Source organism: Diadema setosum, chromosome 1, assembly GCF_964275005.1.
Source record: "Diadema setosum chromosome 1, eeDiaSeto1, whole genome shotgun sequence".
NCBI lineage: Eukaryota > Metazoa > Echinodermata > Echinoidea > Diadematoida > Diadematidae > Diadema > Diadema setosum.
The window spans coordinates 14,341,232-14,367,606 of NC_092685.1; the positions used below are offsets into that span (position 1 = coordinate 14,341,232).

The 26,375-nt window shown below is 39.3% G+C and overlaps 1 protein-coding gene across 1 annotated transcript in view; it reads right to left on the minus strand.

Moving 5' to 3' along the window:
- The window catches only part of LOC140227212 (pleckstrin homology domain-containing family H member 2-like), a 110,211-nt gene that overhangs the window by 38,523 nt on the left and 45,313 nt on the right, over window positions 1-26,375 (minus strand). Inside the window, 1 exon segment of the mRNA XM_072307643.1 lies at window positions 17,752-17,916. Within this exon segment, the coding sequence (XP_072163744.1) occupies window positions 17,752-17,916 (165 nt within the window).

Sequence of the window (26,375 nt, forward strand, 5' to 3'; positions counted from 1 at the left end):
AAAAGAAGTAACTATCTGCTTTGCAGTGATTTTGACTAGTGATAATTCAGTAATTACATTTTTCTTTTTTAGTGTGTAGTGGAAAAAATATTTGCTGATTCATTGCCAAGATATGATTTCATCACATTATTTTTCTATGTATAAACAATTGGGAGAAATAAAAAAGGACAACATTGTTGTCTTTCCAACTACCTTACAATGGAGTGTGGCCTATTTCAGGGTTCTTCTGACATGAGAAAGTTATATTCCATTTTATACCCTTCCTAATTTTTTTTTTCCATTTGAGGTGGTAATTTTCACTGCACCTTCTGATTGATTAATACTGAACATGGAGTGGAGTTTCCCTTTAATGCTTCTGAGATAAAATGTCATCTGCACTTCCTGGTATAAAAGAAAAACAAATATTGTGTCTAGGGACATTGGCACAGCTTTATGGCAACCTATGACAAAGAACAATTGGTTCTTCTTCCAAAACTGTAATTAGTATGTTGACAGTAATAACAAATCTAATATGACCATGTCAGGTTGTTTTTGTTTTAGTTTTGCTTTTGTTTTGTTTTTTTGCCCCCATGTGATTGTCAAATCACAGGAGCTTGACAGCTTTTACATGTTCACAATCAATAGCAACTTACTTGCACCTATTAACACTGATCTTTTTTTTTTTTCTGCCCAAAACCACAGCAATGCCAAAGTTTCGCATTCATTTTTCAGTTCTATATTTTGTATACTATCCAGAAAATATAGCATGCATTATGATATAGATATCAATATTTATGGCAATAATTTTTCTAAGACAGGCAAATATAAAGGGAAAGTAATAACTGATGATTACTTGAAGATATGTAGCTGATAAATTAAGATTTTCTTTCTCTTCTTCTACAGTGTATATCAACTTATATTCACTGAATTTAACATAATCAGATTGTCCCTTGGTGCAAAAAATTGCCGTTTAAGTGTTTCCTGTGATGATTGAAGATCTTCAAAGGAACCTTTAAATGAAGTCTCATGTTAAGTCATGGATTTGTTCATTTTACTGTTGTGGTGAGGGGGAGGAGAGGACATTGTCACTATATTATACCTCATCTCTAATATATGCTCACACTTTAATAAGCTGTACGCTTGCCAAAAGTTTGCTTTGGTTTTTGATAATTTTTTTTCTTTCTTTCCAAGCTTGGCCTTCAAGGCCAAGAGATGGATAGAGGCCAAAGATGAAAAGGTTAAAAGTGTTTGAGAAGCGGTCATATCTTATCTTCTTCTCCCAAGACACTTTCTCAGTGGGATATTGCGCTATACCTGTAACTCCTGCCATAACTGGAGGACGTACATGCATATAAAAAATATACTGCTTGTCTCCATAGTTACCTAAAGTAGCAGCTAGGAATCCAATTAATTTATGGCCTTGCAACAGACATAAAAAAAATGGTGAAATTCATGGCTCTAAGTGGCCAACTGATGAGTTTTGATATTTTCTCTCGATAGACATCATTTAAACCCTTGTGTCAGTTAAGTGTCGATTAGCTCAGAAAACTCTGTAGTGTTATATACTGTGTACATTTGTCCAAATTTTCTGGTACAGACAGGCTTGACAGAAGACCTGGCCCCAAACAGTGAGAGTTTGGTATCAGTGCAGGAAGTGGCAATTAAAGCACCAGGTTTGTGAAAATTTTTATGAAATCAGCAAATACAATTGCATTTTACTTATATGAAAAGAAAAAATATATAATTATTTATAAGTCTAACACATATAGTTTATGGTTGTCTAATTCATGTGAAAGTCTTGTTGCCATGTTTATTTCTCTTGCACGAACTCTTCATTCAATAGTACATGATTTTGTTTTAACATTTATCATGAAAGCCAAGACTTCCCCTTGGTTGCATGCTGAGTATGAAGAACACTTACCCAATAATACCTCCAATGGAATAATGAAGAAAGTATTTCTTTCACAAGACTATGCAAGGCATGACATTTCAGGTTTTAAAACAAGGCCGAGATATAACAATGATGATGATGTCCTGACAACAGCAAAAACTCTTTTATGATGATTCCCAACGAAGTCGGATTTATAACTCGTTATAATTCAAGTCACTATTACCTACTCAAATATCAAGTTAATTTTGGCAAAATCTCTGCTGATCCCTTACTTTCATTTCACTACTCATTAAATTGACTGTAGCATTCTAATAGCAATGACTCCTCGTCTCTTGCAGAATCTTGTCACATTTTAATGAAACTTTGTGTCGACCGTCATAAAGGGGGAGGCTCATCTTTCAATTCCAGCTCAAATTAATATTCGGTAGTTTCACTCTGTGATCGGGATTAGCATTCCTCCTTTGCTCTGATTGCCAGAGTTTGTGAAATGTGAGTCAACGAACCCAGTTGCATGTCAGGCAGTCATTGTGAGGGGCAGATTCCTACCCATGCGGGTTTGATCATTCAGTTTACGCTCCCCAACTCGATACAATTTCCCTTATGAGCTGGGAAGATGATATCATATACATTTTGTGTAATCCAATTACGGCTGGCTGCATCAACATTTGATAACTTTGAAGTCCGAGGAGGAAATCCTCCCAAAGCCGATGATTATGGGTAAAGTCGTGCCAGGCATCCGACTCATCAAGACTTGGGGTGGTTCCCTCCTCACCCTCACTCTATACCCCTCCCCTCCCCTCCCCCCCCCCCTTTAACTCCTCTCTAGTGATGAGTGAACAGATGTGATGTACGATGACAGTTACTCGTCAATGGAGGGACATGATCATGAACATGCTTCAGTGAGTCTGTCCATACTTTGCCGACAAATACGATCAGTCAATATTTACGACGCTAAATTGCTTTCTCAGCCCCATGGAATCCCCAGCATATTACTCAGTCATGCTTGCTGGCTCAGTCCATTCTTCTCTAACCACAGTGAATGGATACAGGGACATAATATGATCCCCATGCCTTTGTAATCCTGTGTTTGCCTACCAAATGCTCGCTTCCAAGAATGATGACATGCACTTCGTTTCAGAAGTGGAATCGCTGGTCAAATGGAATTCATGACATTGTGAAAGTTGACCACCATGTTTTTGCTATAGATACTTACATCCTGTTATAGAGATCAAAGTATTAATTTCCTTGATGATATGTGTGATTGACAACCAAGTTCCTGAAGGTCACAGGAACTATGACATTCAATGCACTGAGCAAATGTGTCAGACATAACTCCAACCAGTGTGAGTTCTATGACATCATATTCCAGGGTCATTTGCTTCGATCAGCATTATTACCACGAGGGCATTCCCCTTTGATGATGCAATAGTCTCATCTTGTAATTACATCTCATATTACACTTCATACATAACGTACATGCATGCACGCTTCATCCTGCCGACATTCAAAACAACAACTTCCACAACCACTACATGTTGTAATTGAAGTTCTCTCATCCAAAGACACTGGACTTCATGCAGCATACATAAGTTACTGCTAGATTGTACTAATTTCTGGCCAGTTCAGATACTTGTCACTTTAGGGAACTGTGCATGACATTCAAATGCCCTATGAAAGTGGCCTAATCCCTTTTAAGACATTTTATAGAACCTTGTGATGACAATATTCTTCTCTGACAAGTTACCTCCCAAATCTATAATTGCCTCCTTCTAGTATACAGCTTCTCCGGGCAATTACCTCTCGAGTTGTAATGGCAGTAACCCCTAGACAACTGTGAATTTGGCATAGTTTCAAAGAGTTATCAGTAAATATCAGTGGATCTAAAAGGGCGGGATATCAATCTACACAAGGAAATTGTCAGAGGTATATCACTTCCATGATATCAGGGGTATCCTTTTCTGGCCCTTGATTCCCACAGGGTCACAGAACTCATCTCATGTCTCACTAATTACCAGGCACAGCCCGTGATACAAGTCTCTTTGAACTGTTTCGAGGGCCTTTCCGAAAAGCGGTACATGCTGTATATACACATCCAGGCCCCTCATATCAATTCAGGGTGCAAGTTTAATTTCATTACGTGTGAATTTCCCATGCACACAGTGTCTACAAGCAATTATAAGCTCTATCCTGAACCACTCAGCCTCAGAAACTACCTCCAATAGATAGTGTTTAAATGTTGAGAGGGAGATCCTTTTCAAAGCAATTGACCAGGTTGGGTTGCCCTGAGATCATGATAATGCAGAGATGATGATCATGAAAGTGCTAACTGTTTGGGAGGGTTGCTAAGGGTAACTTGTCCTCTTCACTACTTCATGTTCTTTTTGTTCAGTTTGCCAGTGACAGGTGTTTGGGAAAGCCATAATTTGAGGGAGAAAGAGTCTAGAAAACACACAAAAAAAGGAAAAATTGCCATAATGCACACTTTTCTTATGGTTGCCTCATCTGCATACATGCCCTGGAAGTACATAGTGTTTGAAATAGGGGTAACTGTTTCACAACAGGCAAAAGACAGTTTGAATATGACCCCTGAATATATTGGTTTAAAACAATATGATACAGACATAGTCCATGAATGTTATAACAATGAAGGTTGTTCCTCACTATGGTACAGTTACCTGATAAAGAGCAATTGCTGTTACATGCCACCAAGATTTGCAAAATGGATTACATATGAATAGGTATATCATGTACATTGCAGCTTGCCTTTACAAGGTCCCTGGAAACTAATACCTTTGAATTTGAATATATTGATAAACAGGTTTATCAAATAATCTCTCCCGCATAAAGCAACCAATATCTCTCTCATAATTTTTGTTGTCATCCCTTTGGCACTAACACTGAATGTGGTCTCAGTATATACAATCTGAAACTAACAATCTAACGCCTACTGGTTGTCATGCTGCTAATTATAAATATGCCTCGCAGAGGTCACTGGAACGTGTAGAATATCTTGCTAATTCACTTTCACTGATAACATGTCCACATCCATATCCTAATCTCCATCGAGTCTGCAAACCAGTGGCGCAATAATAACCTTCACAGTAGCCTCTTGATCACTTCTCGTCCAGACTAAAATTTGCATATATGTATATGTTTAAAATCCTGATTCTATCTGGATGGGAGATTTTTACAGGAATGGATTTCAGAGAAGAAAAAAAAACACCTTATTAAAGTCGAAATGCACTTGCCACTTCATAACTGTATGCTGCAAAGAATCTGTAATGGTGCACTGCAGAACACATGTCCTCTCCCATTACACTTCACCAGTACTCGTTCCTCTATGCGTTCCAGCATCCCTCTTTTTTTCACAACTGTGTGCTCCCAAAATGCATCAGTCACATCCACGTCTTTTCTTGTCACATTGCTGTGGTCATTATTGAATAATCATTGGCACAAGCAGTGCACGGATATGGCTTACGCGGAATGTATGATAGTAAAATCTGACAAGTCTACTGCTGTTGAAATATCATTCTGATTTTAAAGCGATGTGAATTATTCAGCATAAAGAACAATTAATTAAATTCTCTGGAGTTGGAGTACAGAGGTGTCATAGTTTGTGCCATAGTGCCATGGTGCCATAGAACTCTTGCATTATTTACTTTAATTCTAACTTAACTTGCTTTACATTAGGAATAACTCACTAACAATTGTCTCGCTGACAATTTCTTGGTTGACAATCCATTTGAATGTCATTTGGAAGTGGTCAAATAATGAGATATTTTTAAAGTGAATCAAATCTCTGAATTCAGTCTGCGATAAGGCCATGAGTTGGCACACATCAGACTTGACAGGACTTGAGAATTGACAAATAATGCTTCCGAATATGAAATAAATCTTGTAATCCATAGTGATTGCACCTTGTGATGAGTCTGCTACTTTGAAGTCAAAACATATCTCAAAATGTAGATAAAAACCTTCCAATGAAAAAAACCCCCCACAAAACTGTATTGATTGATGTCATCCTGTCAGACAGGCAGATAATATCCATCAGTAATTCTTTAAAAATCCATAATATTTGATGAGCTCTTGCACTCGAGGGCAACCTGGAATCAGTTTCAAATACTGAGGCCTATACATCAGTCATATTGTGCCATAGGCTAAAAATGTAATTGCTATAGTGTGCCTTTCCCCATCACCCCCACCCCCACCTCAACCTCCCCCCCCCCCCCCTCAAGAGAAATATACCCGCACCTCTGTGACAGATATGACTCATGGCTCCCATGATTGACATTATCAGGCTCGTGAAACACATCTCTCCGTCATTTCTCCAGCCCAGCCTAAACAATCGGATCGCTCCCCTCAACCCAACTGGGGATAACCCAGTGGACGGACATAATAAACCCTCATGTCTCCCCTAGATCAGATTGTCTCCCTCCAACATGATTACCACCACTGGCTACTGCCCAAACATCAAACACACCATCATCTCTCTCCCTCCCTCCCTCTTTCTCTGGGATGGGGAGACCCAGAGCCGAGGTGATGGTTTTATTCTCTTGGGGGAGACAGGATGAGGATTGCCACTCCGTCCCGAGAGAAATAACTGGAGAATAGCTAGGGTTAGCTTGACACAAACTTGTTATGACTATAGATACATATCAGTCTGCACCATCATAACTCCCTGTATTGCTGACATGACCAACTCAGCCAGTAAGTGACTCTGGACTCATTCACCTGTTTTATCGACAGTCTTTGATCCAGACACCAACTATTAAGAGAGAAAATTTCCTCCATGAAAAGTTATTAACTGATGCAGGTCTATATATCAGAGTAACCCACTGCCACTTTACCAAACTATGCAAAAGGCATTCAGTATGGAACAAGCACATAACTATAAGATAAACATGAGATCAATGCTACTTGTTTGTGAGCAACTTTTTTTTTTCTTTCACAGTAGGTGATATCATGGTGATGAATAATGAATGAGTCTAATCACTTACCTTTTTTTTTTTTGGGGGGGGGGGGGCAAGAAATTTGTGCCCAGGAGGCGAAAATAAATATCCAGATTTAAATATATGCACTCCAGATTTCATAGTGACTTCAGTACAAACAGTTAGTTGATTAGACACTAGTGAAATGGTGTTACAGAATGACATCATTAATCTATATTTGTAGAAAACGTAATATCACTCTATGAAATTGAAGATCCACTGGATGTTTGTGCTTAAAATAAAGAGTATATACGTATATCTACAAATGATCATCAGGGAGAAAAATATCACTAACATAAAGGTTTATAATGTGTACAATGGGAGAATAACAAGCATGAGTTGAAGTAAACATACAGTAATTGTGGTAGAAGCGGTGAAAGTTGACGAAATTCTAGTTACAATAAAACTGCACGTCCACAATGAACTTCTGCAATCTACCATGGTCATAGGCGCCGGAAGTGGGGGGGCAGGGGGGGCGGCCGCCCCCCCAATCCAAAAAGTGGGGGGGCAAAACGCATTTTTGCCCCCCCAAAAAGCCCCCCTCCAAAAAAAAATGAATAAATAAACAAATAAATAAAAATAGATAAAATAAGAAAGATATGTATGTAAATGAATAAACGCGAAAAAACATCGCTACAAACGGCAGTTTTTGGACTGTAAAATGTCAAAATTTCCAAGCTCGCTCGCTCCGCTCGCTCGCATTCAATCGCTATGCCATTCTCCTGATGTTGCTGCCAGTAATTGCCAGCAGTTGCGCCTGGGCCGCCCCCCCCCCCTTAATTTCCAAAGCGAAAAAACAAATATAGCTACAAACGGCAGTTCGGGGACTGTAAAATGTCAAAATTAATCGTCAAATTTATTCGTTATGCCATTTTCCTAACGTTGCAGCCAGTAATTGCCAGCAGTTGAGGCCGGTGCGCCTCCCCCTTAATTTCCAAAGCGAAAAACATAGCTACAACGGCAGTTTTTGGACTGTAGAATGTCAAAATTTTCAAGCTCGCTCGCTTGGCTTGCTCGCATTGAATCATTATGCCATTCTCCTAATGTTGCTGCCAGTAATTGCCGGCAGTTGCGCCCGATGCGCCCCCATTAATTTCCAAAGCGAAAGATATAGCTACAAACGCCAGTTTTGGGACTGTAGAATGTCAAAATTTTCAAGCTCGCTCGCTTCGCTCGCTCGCATTGAATGGTTATGCCATTCTCCTAATGTTGCTGCCAGTAATTGCCAGCAGTTGCGCCCGATGCGCCCCCATTAATTTCTAAAGTGAAAGTTATAGCTACAAACGCCAGTTTTGGGACTGTAGAATGTCAAAATTTTCAAGCTCGCTCGCTTCGCTCGCTCGCATTGAATGGCTATGCCATTCTCCTAATGTTGCCGCCAGTAATTGCCAGCAGTTGCGCCCGATACCCCCCTTAATTTCCTAAGCGAAAGATATAGCAACAAACGGCAGTTTTTGGACTGTAAAATGTCAAAATTTTGAAGCTCTCTCGCTCCGCTCGCTCGCATTTTACTGTTATGCAATTCTCCTGATGTTACTGACAGTATATAAGTTGTGGTTTCACACCGTCATTCCATAATCCATGTAAGGAAAACTTACAATGTTCCTCAATGACTGCGTTGTTGAATGTATCACATTCCGTAATGTATTGTAGTCCCATTATTGCGCACGCACACACGCACAAGCATACACACCGTCAAAATTACTTTTCCACAAGGTGCCCAACCCCAATGTTTCGACCCATCGTACGCCACTTTATATGCATACACACACACACACACACACACACACACACACACATCTATATATATATATATATATATATATATATATATATATATATATATAGATGTGTGTGTGTGTGTGTATATGTGTATATTGTGTAACATATGTATGGTCTATAGTGAGCCCCCTCCAATATTTGCCCCCCCAATCCAAAACTGCTTCCGGCGCGCCTGACCATGGTATCATGATGTCAATAAAAGCACCTCTAAAGAACTATGAAAACATTGAGCAACATGATAGGGACTCTCTTTCACACACTTCCTCTGTGTATGGCAGCATGATTAATGTTTCACTAGCCAGCTGTCTTGAGACATTGCAAAAAGACATCCGATAAAAAAGGGATGTTGAAATTGTAAATGAGAAGGGTAATCTAAACTGGCTTCCTTTATCTATTCCATAAGATCATAATTATTTTGAACTGGAACAAAAAAATCAGTGCTATTTCCACTGCTGATGAAATATTCAACACGTAAATTGATGACAGGCTGAGCATTCATTTTGAATAGAATGAAAATAAATATACTAGACAAAAAAAAAGATGAGAACCCAAAGTTTGCTGATGTACTATGGTCAAGTTAGTCATGAAGAGAGCATGTGGCAACTAAAATATAAAATACTCTACTTGGGTCTCAGATGCTCAATTTCTTCCTTCAGTCTTTTCTAGAGATAACCAGCCACAATCCCCTCCCAAATTCATTTTCCTTCTCCAAATTCCCAAGTTTTTATGACAGAACTTTCTCACTGGAAAGAAGGGTGCAGTTTCGTTCATAACAGTAAAAGAAAGAAAGAAAGAAGAACGGATATGGATTCTCTGGTATCAGACAGCAGGAAATTATGTGCTTTTATTGAGCACTTTCAGACTGGCAAAGAACCTGATTTGTAAGTGTATTTGTAAATGCTTTTCATGCATATTGAGCGATTTTTTTTTAGCACAAATTTGAAGCAAATTTGTCAAATCATATTTTTTCCAAACACGTTTCTGAAATCATGTTTTGACAATCATGGTCCAGATATGTATTTCAATCAAGTTTTGCCAAATTCTGAGTCGATGTTTGCAATCTGAATGGTTTGAGCACTAAAACCCTTAAAGAGGAGGTAGTGTTTATTTGACCTTCTTTTTTATTTTTTGTTTGTAATTCTGCTTAATTTTGCTTAAAGTTTGTGACAAGTTGCAGTGTGAATTGCCAGTCCATAAACGTGTGATACAGTTGTTGTGCAGAATGTTGTTGGCAGTAAGCAGTTGATGTGGAGACTCATTACTGCATCTAAACATACGGTAGCATAAACTCCAAACACATCAATTTAAAAACACATTTTCAGAAGTGTGACTAGACAAACCGCTTTTCTTGAAAGTGTGAAACTCCTCTTTGTTACCAGCCAAAGTTTATTGACTTGGCACTGGGATGAAGACTTGTGGCAGCTGAGTTTATACAGATATGAAAGCAAAACAAGCTGATGTGGATGAACTACTATAATAATGATAACATTGCAGATATTCTCATAATACCAATCCTGCTCCTCCCCCACACACATTTTCAGAGGACTTTCCACTTCAAGACGTGATTAAAGAACATTAAAGTTATGTATTCAAAGGACTTTTAATCATATCATGTGGCTAACTACTGTGGTACTATTGATTACATGCAAAAATTTCATGCCACGAAAAATATTGTGTTTTACAGTATACTCAGGACTAGTCTTAAACAGGTTAATATAAGACACTCCTAGGTAGTGAAAATTGTTTCTTTCATATTTTACTTCAAAATAAGATAATGCTGACTTTGGTTCTTATGATATTGAAAATCCTCAGAATTCTCTCATCTTTGATGGAAATCATTTCAAACTGTATGAAATTTATAGTCAACATCTGAATTTAATATTTCTTTATTTTTAATTCCAAATAGCAATAAGCATGATGATTATGGAAGGTGGGGGGGGGGGGGGGGAGAGAAGAGAGAGAGAGAGAGAGAGAGAGAGAAAGAAAAGAGAGAGATGGAAAAGAAGACAAAATGCACTCTCCATTCATGGGCCAGTCAGCAGGCAAGAACTTTTCATATTTCCCCAAAGACAGACATTAATATTTCCAAAGGATGTCAAGCTAATCAGGCCATGGCAACAATGATGATGCTGCTGCTTATCTTGCAAGCCTCCATTAAAGGCATCCCTTACAAATGCTTGTGATAAACTCTTGCCGAATGGCAGTCTTCAACCTACAGTTTATCATATTTCAGTATATAATCAAATGACAATGAATAAACACGGTCACATTCGATAACACATGAGAAACGCTCTCCTGGGGAATAAAGTTTTCTGTATTTGGTGGATACTTGTTGATATCTTACACAGAATAATTAGTACTCACATAAAAAAAAAAAAAAAAAAAAAAAAAAAAAAAAAAAAAAAAAACTTCAGTGACTATCAAGTACTGCAATGGGGACCTGGGCGTAAAATGGCATGTTATGTTCTGTAAAAGTAGATACTTTCGCGTGACTACTTTTTCGCGCTTGGCCGAGTAAGAAGAGTTTCGCGTGTTTTTAACTACGTGGAATCAAGACATCAGCTACTGGAACACATGGCAAGCAAAAATATTCGCGTGCTTTTATTTTTCGCGCTAGTTTCTGGTTGCGCGAAATGCGCAAAAAATTTCCACTTTTACAGTAATTGAATCCCCAAAAATGTCTTTTCATCTGCAAATCACAGATGTACATGAGAATCACATTCCACTGATCCATGTGAAACAATGTCTTAGAACACGGAGATGCTACTATCTTTGAAGATGAAGCAACAATACATATAATATGGAAAAGCGACTGGTGATTCCTCAGCAACCAGACATATGGTTTGAAAAAAAAAAAGAATGTCTGAAACCTTAATTAGATCCCAACTCAATTACAGCCCTGGTCACTTGTAGGCATAAATCACTGTTGTCAGATTTCATGGGGGGAGGAAAGATGAAACTGCAACTACTCTGACATCATCTATTTACAGTGCAAGATGAGTTCCAGACAATGGTACTATTAAAACAGTCAGGCTTGCATGATAAAGGATATTTGCCTCTTATACGTGGGGTCTTTGTTCATTCTGTTCCTTAATTCCTTTTTATTTGCTGTTTTGTTTTGTTTTTCCATGACAGTTGTCTCTCCAAGATGTAAGTAGATATCTATGGTCAATATTCAAAACTGGAAATACATCTGCATAAGAAGTATAATGCAAAGTTTCACTTCAAGTGAGTAACTTAATTTTCTAGATATATACACTTGTACTTCAACCCGACTGAAGATGTAGAACATTCACATCTTCTTTATTACACATTTAAACAAACAAAAAAGGTCCAGTATGTTATTATTGTTCTTGTTTGAATAGACAGAAAGATCACATTTATTCAGGAAGAAAGCCAAGCAATTGAGCAGGTAATAACAACATACTAAGCCCTGCACTGCATGTGCTCTTACCGACTTCTTGTTCGGTCAGATTACTGCTCATGTTGTTATAGCTGGGGTATAATGTGGGCTCATAAAGTTTTAGTGGAAATGGACACACTTCTATGCATACTGCATTAATCATACAGTTATTTTTTTTTTTAGAAAGGCACATGAATACACCCAAATGTCATCAGATAAACCTGACCCCTATCAAAATCCCCCATACCTAAACAAGGCAGACACAATGATGAAACTGATGTGATATGAAGATAAACGATGAACACCAAATCTGAGTTAGATACCCAAAATCCTGCCCCCTTTTTTTTTTTAATTCATCGAGTCGCCCAAATAACCGCAGATTGTCTATCATGTGCCAAATCTCACAGCCAGGAGACCTAGAAAGGCTTCATATTGGCTATTTGCCCACTGTTTAGCCCTGTGTTCCCCTTCATGTGGCTTTAGAATGTTACCCATATAAAAACTGTTCTGAGAGTCAGAGTGCAAAAGAAAGGGAAATTGCCTGTATCTTTGACAATTTGTACTGTACATCCTCCCATTTACTGCAACTTTGTTACTGATGTACTGCAATTAAATTACAAACACACACAGATATAACAGCTAGCTTGAAATCATTGCTGTTCTTTCATTTTTGTCTATATTCTTTTACCTCCCTGGGTTCATGCCCTTTGTTAAAAATGCATCGAGTACTTTATATGATGATCGTTTTTGTAAACTATTCTTTTCAGCTGAGGTACTGCTGATCAATGAGTTTTCTATATCACTGGATGAATGAAATGGAAAGGTATTGTCCTACTCAAACTGTGTGCAACAGTTCTCCACAAACTGTCCATGCTTGCAGTTACAGGAATTCACAAATACAAACTTGTAGAACTGTTAACAGATCATTCTTTTTTTATTTTTGTTGAACTCTTTATCAAACCATATCTCCAAATGTTACACAAAAAATATGTTAATTTGAATTTATAGATGAGAGTGAGATTAAGTATTATCACATACAATGAGGGTCAAAAAGGTATTCTGGAAATCCACATTTTCCTCAAAAAACTTTCATCCATACTGTCAAACTTGCCCTTGTTGACTTTGCACTAGTTGGAAACTTTGCCAAGTCAGAGGTAAATTGTTTTCCAGATGAACATATAACATCTGTTCATTTTATTGTGCAAGTTGAAATTCACATTTATAAGTCAAGGGATATTGCCTAGTCTCTGTGGATTCAAGGTAGGCAAGATTTAATGTATCACATCTCGAAACCCAAAGCAATATTCCCTTCCGATAGCAGATAGAAATTCACATTTTAACTGGAACATCCCCTTTGGAATGAATCAGAGTACACATTTATCAAAACAAAGAAAAATTTGCTCTATTGAATAGAAACTATTGTGCTCATATATGCACCAATCTTTCTCAAACCATGAGTAAAATCTAGAGCATTAAGGCCACATACTGATACCATGTCAAGAATTTCACATCTTTAGAAGATGAAGTTAAGTGCATCCTAACTGTTGCTATGATACAGGTTCAATATATGGACTACAAGAAAATATTCAGACCCTCTCAGAGCACACATACATTTTACTGTTAATCAGATTACAGTGATACGAACATGCAATGACTCAAACAACAACAATAAATTTGCTATCATAATTATCTACTGATGGCATTCTCAAGAGAGATACCATGAATTTGAATTGCACACGGTTGCTGGCCGTCAACAACTGGTTCATTTCACGTGTCATTGAACTCAAAATCCTTCCTCTTGTCTGTATGATTCTCTCTCTCTCTCTCTCCCTCCATACTAAGGTGTACAGAGAACCCCCCCCCTTTTTTTTTTCTTGTGCTTATTACCTCGTGGGGGCCTTTCTGACAGGGTGGGCTGATCAAATTTCAATTTTTAGCCATTAGATGTACCTGCTTTGGACATTAGCCCCGAACTCCAGAAACCACAAACACTGTAATGTATCTAGTTTGCTTGCTATGAAAATAAAAAAATAAAAACAAACAAAAACACTATATGAAGAACATGAGACAGAAAGCCCTAGCATTATTTTTGCAGTGAGCTGAGAGCTATAATTGTGCTAAAGACATTTGAGGAAACCCTGCGGTCCACAAAATGTGTCATCCCAGCTAGCTACAGCGGAATGCTGCTGGAATGGAGGAAGGCAAACGTCAGGCCGCATTCCAATTTCATTCTCAGCACCGATGCGGCAGAGCATGGAGGCTCCCTCGCAAATCAGTAGTAAAAATTTATTGCCAATTTAAAGAGCCGGAGATGCTCTGCGAGACAAGGGGGAAGTGCACTTGTCCAGATCTCCTGGTAGCTAGTGCTCTCTTCCATTACCACCCATCTTTCAATCACCTCCACATCTCCATCGCTACATCGCCATCTATCTCCACGACAACTCCTCCACTGATGGGAAAACATTCTGTACAACAGGATGTTACTGTCGGGTAAAGGGGAAAAAAAAAAGCATGGGGGAGGGGGGCGAGGGGAGATACACTCACGGACCCACAAACACACAGACACACACACACACACACACACACACACACATACAAACACGTTCATGCAAATGGAGGAAATTCCAAACAGAGCAGTACGTATGTGCGTGGAAGTCAAGTGATGGCATTGCCAGGAATATCTGTTCCTCTTCTTTCCCTTTCATCATTCTGGACTGACGTGTTTACGAGTGGCAAAAGTTCGATCTGGAAGCTCCATCATTGTGATTGGTTGATTAAATAGGTGATGGAGTCAAGTGGCATGCCAGCTCCATCCAAAGATGAATGCAAGTGAGCCCTCCCTGGCTGGATGTTGCAGATAATAATATAGATCTGCCACACCACATTGCTGGCGTTAACATATTATCTGGAATACACAGATGTTGGCTCTGTACCTGAAACAGAGCATGCTTCCTCCCTTAATCCTTCCAAGAACTGACATCATGGTGCAGTTTTACCTAGAATTGCACTGATGTATAAAGGTACGCTGATATTTGGGACAAAGACATTAAAGAGTAGTTTCCTAGTAATTATCAAACAATGTGCCCACTTACTTAAAAAGGGGGTGGGAAAGGGGGCAATAGCTGATAGTGACAAGTACAATCATGTGGCATGGATGTATACTGCTACATTATCTTATGATGGCATGAGAATCATAAACATGTATGTAACTGAATTTAACATGTGTAAAGACTACTATGAAGTTTGTCAGTTTGGTTTTCAGCTTTTGGAGAGTTTTTTTTTTTCTTATATTGATTACAATATCTAACTTAAGATTATAAAATTTCTTTTATGAAATGCAACTTAAAAGCACAGAACAAAGGTAGACATTTTTAGCAAATTCACATTGCATCTCATGTTATTTCATTTTTCATTTCAGAGGAGGAAAAAAAAATGTTGTGCATCTTCTCCAACTTCAACTATGAATGTCTGGACAAATTTTATGCAGAGGTAGAACATGGTGGACATTTTCAGCTCAACATTACCGCATCCCGACACCTCCTTGACCCAGCTAAAAATAGGGAACAAGTTGGCCTTCATGAGAGCTCTGTCATACACACGGACAAAAAATCAAAAGTTGACACTTCCCAGTCTCAGAACATATCCCTGTCAGCCATGCGCTAGCGCTGTTAAATCATGGGCCTTCCTTCTCCTCTTTCCCCCAAGCTTAATCATGATTGGGGAGGAAGATCATCAGCACATTGAGTAGCACACCTGTTGTGTTATAGCTCACATTCGGGTTCGTCCAGGAATAGTTACAAGCATGCCGTATAAACACCGCGCCGATGCTTGACAGCGAGAGTGTATGATTCATGGTTGCCCTCAACATGGTAATCACTATGAATCAGACTAATGAGTCCCAGTGCAGCACGCCATGAACCACAGAGTTTGGAAATACTGGACGGGAGGACCGGCTTCACTTCTAATTCATTCTTTCCACTTTCCATGCATCTAGCACCTTATTAATATGAAATGTCAGACAATGCTTACCCTCCTACAATGGACATGGTGTACAGGAGTTCGTACAGTTATATGAATCATGTCTTCTATACACACATTCAGTTCATAAACTGTCCCAAAGAGTTTGGAAATGTAGAAGACCATTCTTGTCTGCAACTACCCCCCCCCCCCCTCCGTCCCATAAAGGGGGGGGGGGGTAGTTGAGATGGAAAGGATGCAATAGCCAACTGACATGATTGACATTAATGGCGATTGCATGCCTCTACCCCAAAGAGACAGAATGACAAAAGGCAGAGTCATAAAGGAAGAGGGAGGGGGAAGGAGTTGGGGGGGGGGGAGAGAAGAAAGGGTTAGGGCTGAGAGTAGGTAGCATCTTCTAGAAGTTCTGACCTTAATGCTGTCCTCTCTCTCGTCACATCTATAATGGAAGGCCATGAATTTAAAGTGCAATCACTCCGCACACAGCCGGAGACAGCATTGTTCGATCAAACATCCTCCTGGCTCACCAGAGCTGTCCAGATTCACTGCACTGGGATGAGTGACGCCCTTCCCTACTCCATAATGTGAGGAGAGAGTCACCGATGGGACCAGGGGGAGGGGGAGGGGGAGGAGGAGGAGGAGGAGGAGGAGGAGGAGGAGGAGGAGGGGAGGAATGGATGAACGATAGCGGGGAAAAAGCATCATAGTATTGTAAGAGGGGGAAACACTGAAACTCTTCACCTTTTCTCTCAGCCTGGCCTTTTCTCATATACTTGCAAACTCCTGTAACTTTCTCACTTTGTCTTACACTCAAGTCCTCCACCCATCCCCTTCTCCTAGCCCTTAAAATCAAAAGCTGGTCTTCTGTTTATTGACCCATGCTACCAGTAATTTACTCCATCTCCCCTGGAAGGATCGCATCACTGTTCCTCCTGCCCACCCGCATCCACTTCATCAAAGCAGATCACTAACATCACTCTTGTGTTTGAGAGCTAAAAAAAAAAAAGAAGAAAACACACTTGAAACCCTGCCGCTGTAGCTGATGCCTTCAGGGGTAACAAGACGAACAAATTTAATGAAATGTGTACACGCGTGCCATCAATAAAAACTACTTATGCTGAAAAAACATGGGGGTAGCCAGAGCCAACAAGAGGGCATGTTTGGCAGTCTAGACCTCATTAGTTGGCAGGTAAAACGAGACCAAACCTGCAGGTGCCAATTCTCGCCAGCTAAAAATACACGTAGAGGAAGTTTTGTATGAAATAGATTGTGCACATTACCCTCGAGGCTTACTCAGAATTAAACTTGGGACAAGGTTTGGATGTTCTTCTGTATCTCGCAAATATTTTGCCACAGATTGATGACTGTTCTCATTTCTGTCAAATCGCATGAACTCATCATACAAGCATCATCAGAATTTGTTCATTTTTTTTTTCTTTTCTGTATCTGATCTGTGCACTTTCAAGGCTTGGAAGCAGTAGCTTTCTTCCTCTAAGAGTTACAAAGATATTATGCAAATGTCGCTTTATACTTTGACACAACATGGTACAAACGCTGTCATAACGGCAGTAAAATAAGCTGAATTCTCCTGCCACTTCCATTTTGCTGGCTGACCACCTGACCCCTTGCACGTGGTTGCCGATCGTAGACTCCAACACCACCAAAGCTGACACTACCATCCACCATCACCTCCCCTCTGTTGCCTAGTTGGCCCGCATCTCTCTCCTCACCTGTTCCCGTAGCTGCTGCTCCAGGTGCTGGATGATGTCTTCCTTCTCCCGACACAGTCCCTCCAGAGCGATGATGCGCTTGTTGGTCGCCTGCTTCTGTTCCTGGCTGGTCGGGCTGCCTTCTCCCTTGGTCAGCAGGTCCAGTTTCTTCTTCAGCTCCTTTGCCTGGGCACACAAGGAGGGGAGAAAAAAATATATAAGAAAACTGATGTTTAGTTTCATTCATCTACAGTACATGCACATAGAAAGCTACAAATGATAGGTTGGTATATTCCAAGTGTCCTTATTAACATCCCAAAAAAGGTAGACACAAATGAACATGATTAGTCTTAGTGAGAAACTGTGGTACAGTGGAACGGATGCCGGTCTGAACTGTTCCAATTCCCATGCTATTAACTTGGGAGAACATCCAGGATACATCTTATTCTTTAGTCTTAGTAATTTCATGTCAAAAAGAAAATTTAATGAAGTTAGTGTGGTTGCCACTAAAATCACTGACTCATGTCGACATGGAAAACTTTTAGCATTCCCTAACATTTTTTTTCTTCAAATTTCAGGTTCTAATTTTGATGTCCAAATCCTTTACCATTTGGTTCACATGGTTTTGCTCTTGTTTATCAACCTGTTGAGGACAAGCTCATTTTACTATGACGAGCATTTCCCATAGACACCTGCCGTAGTATATTAGGGCATGGTCCTCAATGGGTTAAAAGCCAAGTTCAAGTATGGTGCTGAAATGCAGTGTTTGTCAGCATTATCTGTCTTTTGAGAGAAGCATTTAGGGGAAAGTGTGCTTTAGATGATGAGAAAATATGCTGAAAGACAGCAGGGATGCATATTTTTTTTTTTCATTCAACCACCTGTGTTGAAGACCATATAGGGACTTTAATCTTTTTGACGGGAAATTGGCACATTACCCCATGCTGGATTCAATGAGTGATAAATCAGTTACTGCAGGAAGTGTTGTTCGTGGCCAACCCGAATCTTCAAATTACCAGCAGACCTCTCAAACTAAATCTGCCATAATATAATTACTCTTTGGCTCTTCATGGCTGTTTTTCTTTCTTTTTTTTCTCCTCTTTTCATTTTTTTTTCTATACATTTCAGAATACTGCATTTAATTGAGAGGCATAAGCAACTATTACAAGGATTTCTTTTAACAAGCCCTATCTCCCACAATCAAACTTAAAGGACAGATACACCCGAATGAGGCAGAACCTATATTTGAAAACGGGATGTACACAACCTGTTCCATGTTCCAGCTGACTTTGATATCAAGAGTAAAGTCAAACATTTTCTCCAGATTACAATACTGTCATTGCGATAACCTGAAGAATGATATTCATGAAAATCAATCTAAATTCCTTAAATTACATTGATCACATGATGTAATAGTTTTGCAAATTTATTCATTCTGCTTAAAACTGTCACAAAGTTAAACTGAATTAAGCTGCATCAAAAACAAAAAATCTCACTAGACTGGATACAGAACAAGTTGTAGAACAGTTAAAGGACAAGTTCACCTTCATAGACATGTGGGTTGAGTGAATGCAGCAATATTAGTAGAACACATCAGTGAGAGTTTGAGGAAAATCGGACAATCCGTTCATAAGTTATGAATTCTTGAAGTTTCTGCTCAGTCAAGGCTGGATGAGAAGACTACTATAGCTTATGATGTCACATGTGTACAACAATATAAAGAAAGAATAAAGAAAAATCAACATATTTTCACTTTTCTCACTTAGCAAAAGAATACTCGTCTTCTCTCTTTCACAAGGCAATGGGAATAATATTACCTGTAACATATGTCAGTAACAAGTCGAAGAAATGTGCACTTTATTCGAAAAGTGAAGTTTTTGTGAAATTCTCTTTTCATTTTCCTCATATCGTTGTACGCATGTGACATCATACACTGTAGCAGTCTTCTCATCCATCATCGGATTGTCCGATTTTCCCAAAATTTTCACTGATGTGTTCTGCTAATATTGTTGCATTCACTCAATCCACATGTATATGAAGGTGAACTTGTCCTTTAAAGTTTCACATGTAACAATGAAACAGCGCCACTGGTCATTATTATCATGCAAATCAAATGAAATGATAACATCATCCACTTATACAACTTTCCCACTATTTTGAATATGAAAACGCCATCAAATTAATTATTTTTTGTCTCTGATAGAGTGACCATATCAACAATCCTGTTGAAAAGTTACCAGTGTCACAAACTCTAGAATGATTTCATCGAATGACTTCCATGAAGGGATTTTATTAACAGGAAATTTGGTAACAATGGATGTGGCAACCCAATGTGGGAAACTGGTAAAGGGATGAGATCATTCCCTTATGTCATTTCCATTTACCATTGTGACTAAATATCTTTCTTTTGTGAAATCATTCATTCTTTTGAAAATCAAGATGATAGTACATGTACTGCGTGTTCATGTTGTATTACTCTATTTAAAACAAGGAATTCGTGAACTTTTATTTCAGAAGCAACTATGGGGGATCTTGAAATGACCCTATTCCTGACAATCAGATCTTAAAGACACAAAGACACATACTATCACATGAATGCCAATGTTGCAGAGACTCCAACCCCAAGCACCTTCTGATCTAGAGATTCTCCCACCCGAAACCCCTAGCAAACGGGAGACTCCAAGTTGATGTGTGAGAAGCGCGAAATTCCTAGGATTCTAGATGTTCTCTGGTGCTATCTAAGGCTTATTTTTTCAACATATGATAGAAATGAGTAAGAAATCCTTTCCACCGGAGACACAGAGAGCCAGGGCGGGAGAAATCAAATCTCAAACGGGAGAACGGGAGATTGTGCAAAAATGGGCTTTTGGCGGGAGATCTCCCGTCGAAAACAGGAGAGTTGGAGTCTCTGATGTTGTCAACAGCACTGCAGTATTCTGAGGACTAAAAATTTTGTTGGAAAAACAATATTTTCATTTTTCTTGCCATGGACATGTTCAGTAATACATTCTGGGAAAGAGTATTTTTCCATGAAATCTGCAGTATTTGTGAGCAAAAAACAAGCAAATAAACAAACAAACACAACAAAAAACTAAAAAAAAAGTAACAGTTGGCATCTCTGTTGTTGCATGCCCTGAAGTAGGCCTGAGCTGTCTCCTGCCCATGTCCATTGTACGTCATCGTCTGCACAGCCACGCTGCATATGTGCAATGTGTGCCGTATGGGAAACGGCATGCTTGCGCACGTGTTTCTGCTAACGTATAGTGTAAGCTCACGCGTCTTGCCTATATGCAGGATGCAGCGGCTCATTGGCACAGAGGAGGCACTCACTTCCCATGGCTGGGCCCTGGTTTGTTTCGCTCCTCTAAATCGTTGTAATCGAGCCAAATTTCCTTTCGTGTAATGGATACTGATTAATGTTGTTTACATAGAGCAAATACTGTCATGTTTTAGTTTTTTTTTTCTTTCCCAGTTATGGTTAGCCCTCTCCTAACTATCACATAAAATATGTTATAAAATGGGGATCTGGGTCCGATTCAAATCATTGGCCAAAAGCAATCATGTGACCAGTCTTTCACTTTCACAAAATTCACAAAATCAAAAAGAAAATGCATGTAAACATTTCTGGTTTTAAGTGACCTCTGATAGTGGCTACCATCATATAAGCAAGTGACTATTAAAAAAAGACTTTTTTAAAACAGATGGGATAAATATATGGTAGAGTATATGTTTTGTTGGAGCAATCAATAATATTTAAAGGAAAAATTCCTGAAAGGAAAGAGCTTTGGAAGCCTTTCATTCTGAATGACCTTCACCCCAGCTGTTAGGCTTTCACACAATATCTATGCAGTATACGTAAAATAAGATAACATTTATGATATCAATTCATGACATCAATTCATAAAGTGGAAAAACTTATGTACATAGCTATTCTTCTGCGCTGCAAAATCTTCTGATATGCTTGACAATAATGCAGGTCCCGGAAAAAAAAAAAACTAAACAAAACAAAAACTAATAATTATAAGCAAAGCAAGTAGAGGGATGAAAAAGTGGAGAGTGAGAAGGAGAAAGAGAGGGAGAGATATATATATAACGTGGAAGGGTAAGAAGGATGTGATGAAGTGCTATCGCCAGGGGAAAGGACCGCTGAAAAAGGTGGGTGGTATTCCGAGAAACAGCTACCTCCTTCCAGACAGGGAGAGACAGTCATCTTTAGGGGAGTTCACACAGCAGTTTGGGAGCAAGATCATATCTTTGGCATAGTCTCACAATAATGATAATGACAATAAACTAGTTACTATTATAATCATTATGTTGTTATTGCTATTATCATCATTATCTGAAATACATGAATACACCTTATCATTTTAAGTTGTTTGTGGGGTAAGGGACGATTGGTATCATATATGGCATACACTGGACAGTAGAAATAGATCTCGCCTGTCGTAAAGCTTTAATGGGGGCTGCCCATCATAAGCACAGAAAATGCAAAGTTTCAGTTGTTCAAAAAAAAAAAAAACCTTTACAGAAGTCACAACATGCCACTAGTAGCAGCTCTCATCTGTCCAAAAGCCCTATCTTAATGTGTTGACATTCTGCATTCTCTACATTCCATGCTCTAAAACAAGCTTTATCCTCCAGAGTTTCTTTGGATGTTTGCAACTGTCCCATGTTGTTTGGCCGCAACTGTCATAATAACCGGTCAGCCATTACTGAATTTTAATTGCCCAGCTGGGGTCAGGGGTCATGCGCCTCCCAGAAGCCAGGCAGACAGGGAGACTCTGTTATGGGATGTCCAGCCCATGAAGATGGGAGGTGATGAACGAAGCGCTCACTTCAGTTTATGTTTCCATGTCATGTGGATTACAAATGACAACTGAAGAGAGCACTTAGCGGCTGAAGTGATCCCTGGGCGATGATGTCACCAAATCGCTGTGACCTTTGCATTCCACACGAGGTGTTCTTGTTTCGTCATCCTCTTCCTCATGTATGGGGGCAAACAGGGCTTCATCTCCTCACCATATCCAGAATTGATATGTCTTCATCAAAACAAACTGTTGTTTCTTACACATAATAAATGGAAATGATTTCATACAAAGTTGTTAGGCCTAAATAAAGAGAAGTGATTTCATACAAACTTGTGATATAGTACAGTCCTAACATGAATATCTGTAATTGCTGGAAAAAGTCGTATGCATTATCTACTTCATACCTGGTAACAGCTATTAATTTCAAACACAGTCTAACATTCACCATAAAGAACCACCTTATTTCAATTTTGTTACCATTCTGTTATGACTGGTTTTGATGGCTAGTAGTTAATTTGCTACATGTAACTGTGATGAAAATGTTCAGAAGTAACGATAATAGTCTCTTAACTGTAACAAGTCCCTGATTACAGCCGTGAACACATTAGGTGAATGTTTCACTATTTCTTTTGCCTCCAGAACTATACCCAAACAGCTGACTCAAGCCTTGTAACCAAAATATCCCTGCTCCTTTGCTCACTAGGCATATTTTCTGCCTGCTTCCATACACTTTGGTGGCTGGTTAGTGACCCTTTATAGTTTGTTTTTATGTATCTCCCTTTCTCACAGTCAGCTATCCCTCTTTCTGCCTTCATCTCTTCCTCTGCCTTCTCTTTCTGATACCCCATTCATACTAACCAAAAAAGGGGGGTTCTGAAGCCTCCTACAGCAGCCTCATGCAGCCTTTCAGCTCAGTATAAACAGACAGAATTCAGAAAAGGAGGTCCAGTCAGGTCAGGTTCTGAAACCACTTCCATGGGGTGGTTTCAGAGCCTGCTATGGCAGCCTCGAAGAGCCTTGGCTGCAGTATTAACGGGATGGGTTCAAGAAGCCGCTTTTTTGTCATCCCAGAAGTTACACTGAAGATATCGTCAGCTCACGTAAACAGCCCAGCCATCATGACCAACCACCGCTGACAAATGACAAACGCTGCACAACTTGCACATTTTTTAGCTCAATCACATTTGTGGTTATGTAAAATATGATTTCAAAAGACTGAGGGGAACTCAGTTACCATTGGAAAGGAACCTGCAGGGCCTGCGAGAGCATACTAGGGCCTGCTTTGGGTAAAATCAGCTCACACAGTTCAAACAGACAAGAGACCACTTTTTCAAGCAGGTTTTTGAACCCCCTCTAGGAGACAACCCACTCACAGTATTAAGGTCTCACTGATTTCCCTTCCTCTGTTCCTACATACTGAGTACTTCTGTTTATTTTCTTGCCTATTACACTATCTGATGGATGGAATGGAGGGAGCGGGGTGACAGGGAGGGGAAGGAAAACAAGGATTTAATGAATATATATTTTTTGAATGCATTGTTATAGTATGAATTAATATAAGTATATGTATTTTCATTCCTAACAGTCTGTTACTGCTGTTTTTTTTTTATCATTTCCATTATGTATGCCAGTGGAGGAAAATTTTTCTGTGATTTGTAATCTGACAATAGAAATATTCTAGAATCCTGATTCTTGAAAAATTCTTTTTTAATCGCATGTCACTGGCTAGGGCTAATATTGGCAGAATAATCAGAGCACCTATTTTGGGCCTGAAATTGGTGTCAGAAAATATCGTTCTGCAGGTGCACTTTCCACAAGGAGCGGCAGGGCCGAGAAGGTCTGCAGGGCCAAGTCAGGTAATTAAGTTAACCTTTCCCCACGAATCCAGGCAGTCAGTCCCGTCTGGTCTGCCACGTAAGGACCCAAATGAGATATCCATGTTTCAACCACAGGGCAGGACTTAAAGTGAAATGCCACTGTATAATGTTCAAGTTACTTTTGGTAAGTAAAGCAGAGTCAAACAAACGTAATAGCAAAAAGTTTCATTGAAATTGGACTTAAAACAAGGGAGTTCAGGGATTTTAAAAGTTTAAGCAGCCTGATTGGTTCTCAACCACCATATTATATGTAAATTAGGCGAGGCACTAATGTCACTGCTTTTAAAGCCTATACCCACATCTTCGACTGATATTTTGCAATTACATATCTTATCTGATATTCTTTGCCACAAGTGGAGAAGATTTTGTATTATCATGTCTTTTGGATTGCAAGGTAACATCCCTTTTTTGTGATGATAATAGAGAAGAAGTAAAAGAAGAAAAAGGAATTACATTCATTTTTTACATTCTCTGGACATCACTATCATATCAAAATGATTAATTCTTTACAACTTCTTACTTTATTCAGAACAATTTCGATTCATTTGATTCATTTCGATTCTGAGAGATACCAACTGCTTTCATCATATCAAGTTATCATTATATCCAACTCACAAACACAGCTTTTTGTTTGGATTGCAATGGTGTTGCTAATCTTGATCTATGGTTAGATGAAAGAGATTAAATCCCCTAATTCATAACTATTTTTGTTGGTCAATCGCAGTCCAGTGTTGATCATCATAGTTGATGTCATAGTCAGAAAATGGCATCCTTTGCCAAACTGAAGGGATCTTGGACTTTGCTCTTTCACTTTTTGCCCCTCAATATCACAATGTATAGTAAAACAATTCAATTTCCTCTTTATTTCTTTCCTTGAACCAAATCTTAATACCACTATACATTTCTTGCTGATGTTATGTCCAAGAATATGAGATTTTTGGCCCAAATTCAAATGACCTCTTACATTTTGGCAATACCTATTCAGCTCATCTACACCTCACAAAGAAATCATTTTTCTTTGACAGTGTTTCTGATATCTGGACAAACAGAGAGACAGATGGATCATAAAGAAAAAAAAATGTGGGGGGGGGGTAGGGGAGGAGGTGCGGAAGGCATAAAAAGAACCAAATAAGTGGCCTTGACTTGCCCTAAAGTCATACCAAACAAGACCTCTTAATTCTTGTCACCACATTACAGAGAGAGAGAGAGGGGGGGGGGGGGGGGAGAAAGAGAGAGAGAGCGCTCCTGAAAGAAAGAGAACAGTCCGTCCTTGGGTCTGAACATGACTCACAAGGGAGTCCTCCTCATTCCTGACCAACACTGCAAATCATCGCTGTGAGCAACCCAAGGTTGCATGGTTGCATGGAGCAGGGTTTCTTTTTTAATTAAAAACTTAAAAGCACAAAGAAGAATATTACATGAGTTAAGTCCTCAAGGATTTTCACTGTCAGGTGGATTTTATTGGGTGCCTACTGGCTCAATGCGGAAAGAGGAGTAGAGTCTAATCTTCATAAAACATGATACTGGGGCCTTGTAGTGTCAAGGTTTATGTGTATTTATGGCCATCAGGTCCTTCCTATTTCCTTTTTCTCATGTTTCTGAAGTATCCATTAGATGAAAAGGCAAAACCAAAACAAACCAACAACACCACATGGAACCATCTCTCTCCAATTCTGCCTTATCTCCAGTCAGCCCATGAGAGCGATATTGGACAAAGATTACTGGAGACATATATGTCATTTTCAACCCCTCGCTTTTCTTGTCGTTGTCTGAATAAAGACGCTTTTCACTGAATGTGGACAACTGTCCCCTGAGAGAGGGAGAAAAGGGAAACTGTCTCCACTTTACAAATTAGTGTCCTACCAATTTGCAAGCTCCACAGAAACATGACACAGTGGAAGCCGATGGCAGTTCACTTTCACTGAAGAATCAACTCCCCCCCCCCCCCCCCCCCCCCCTT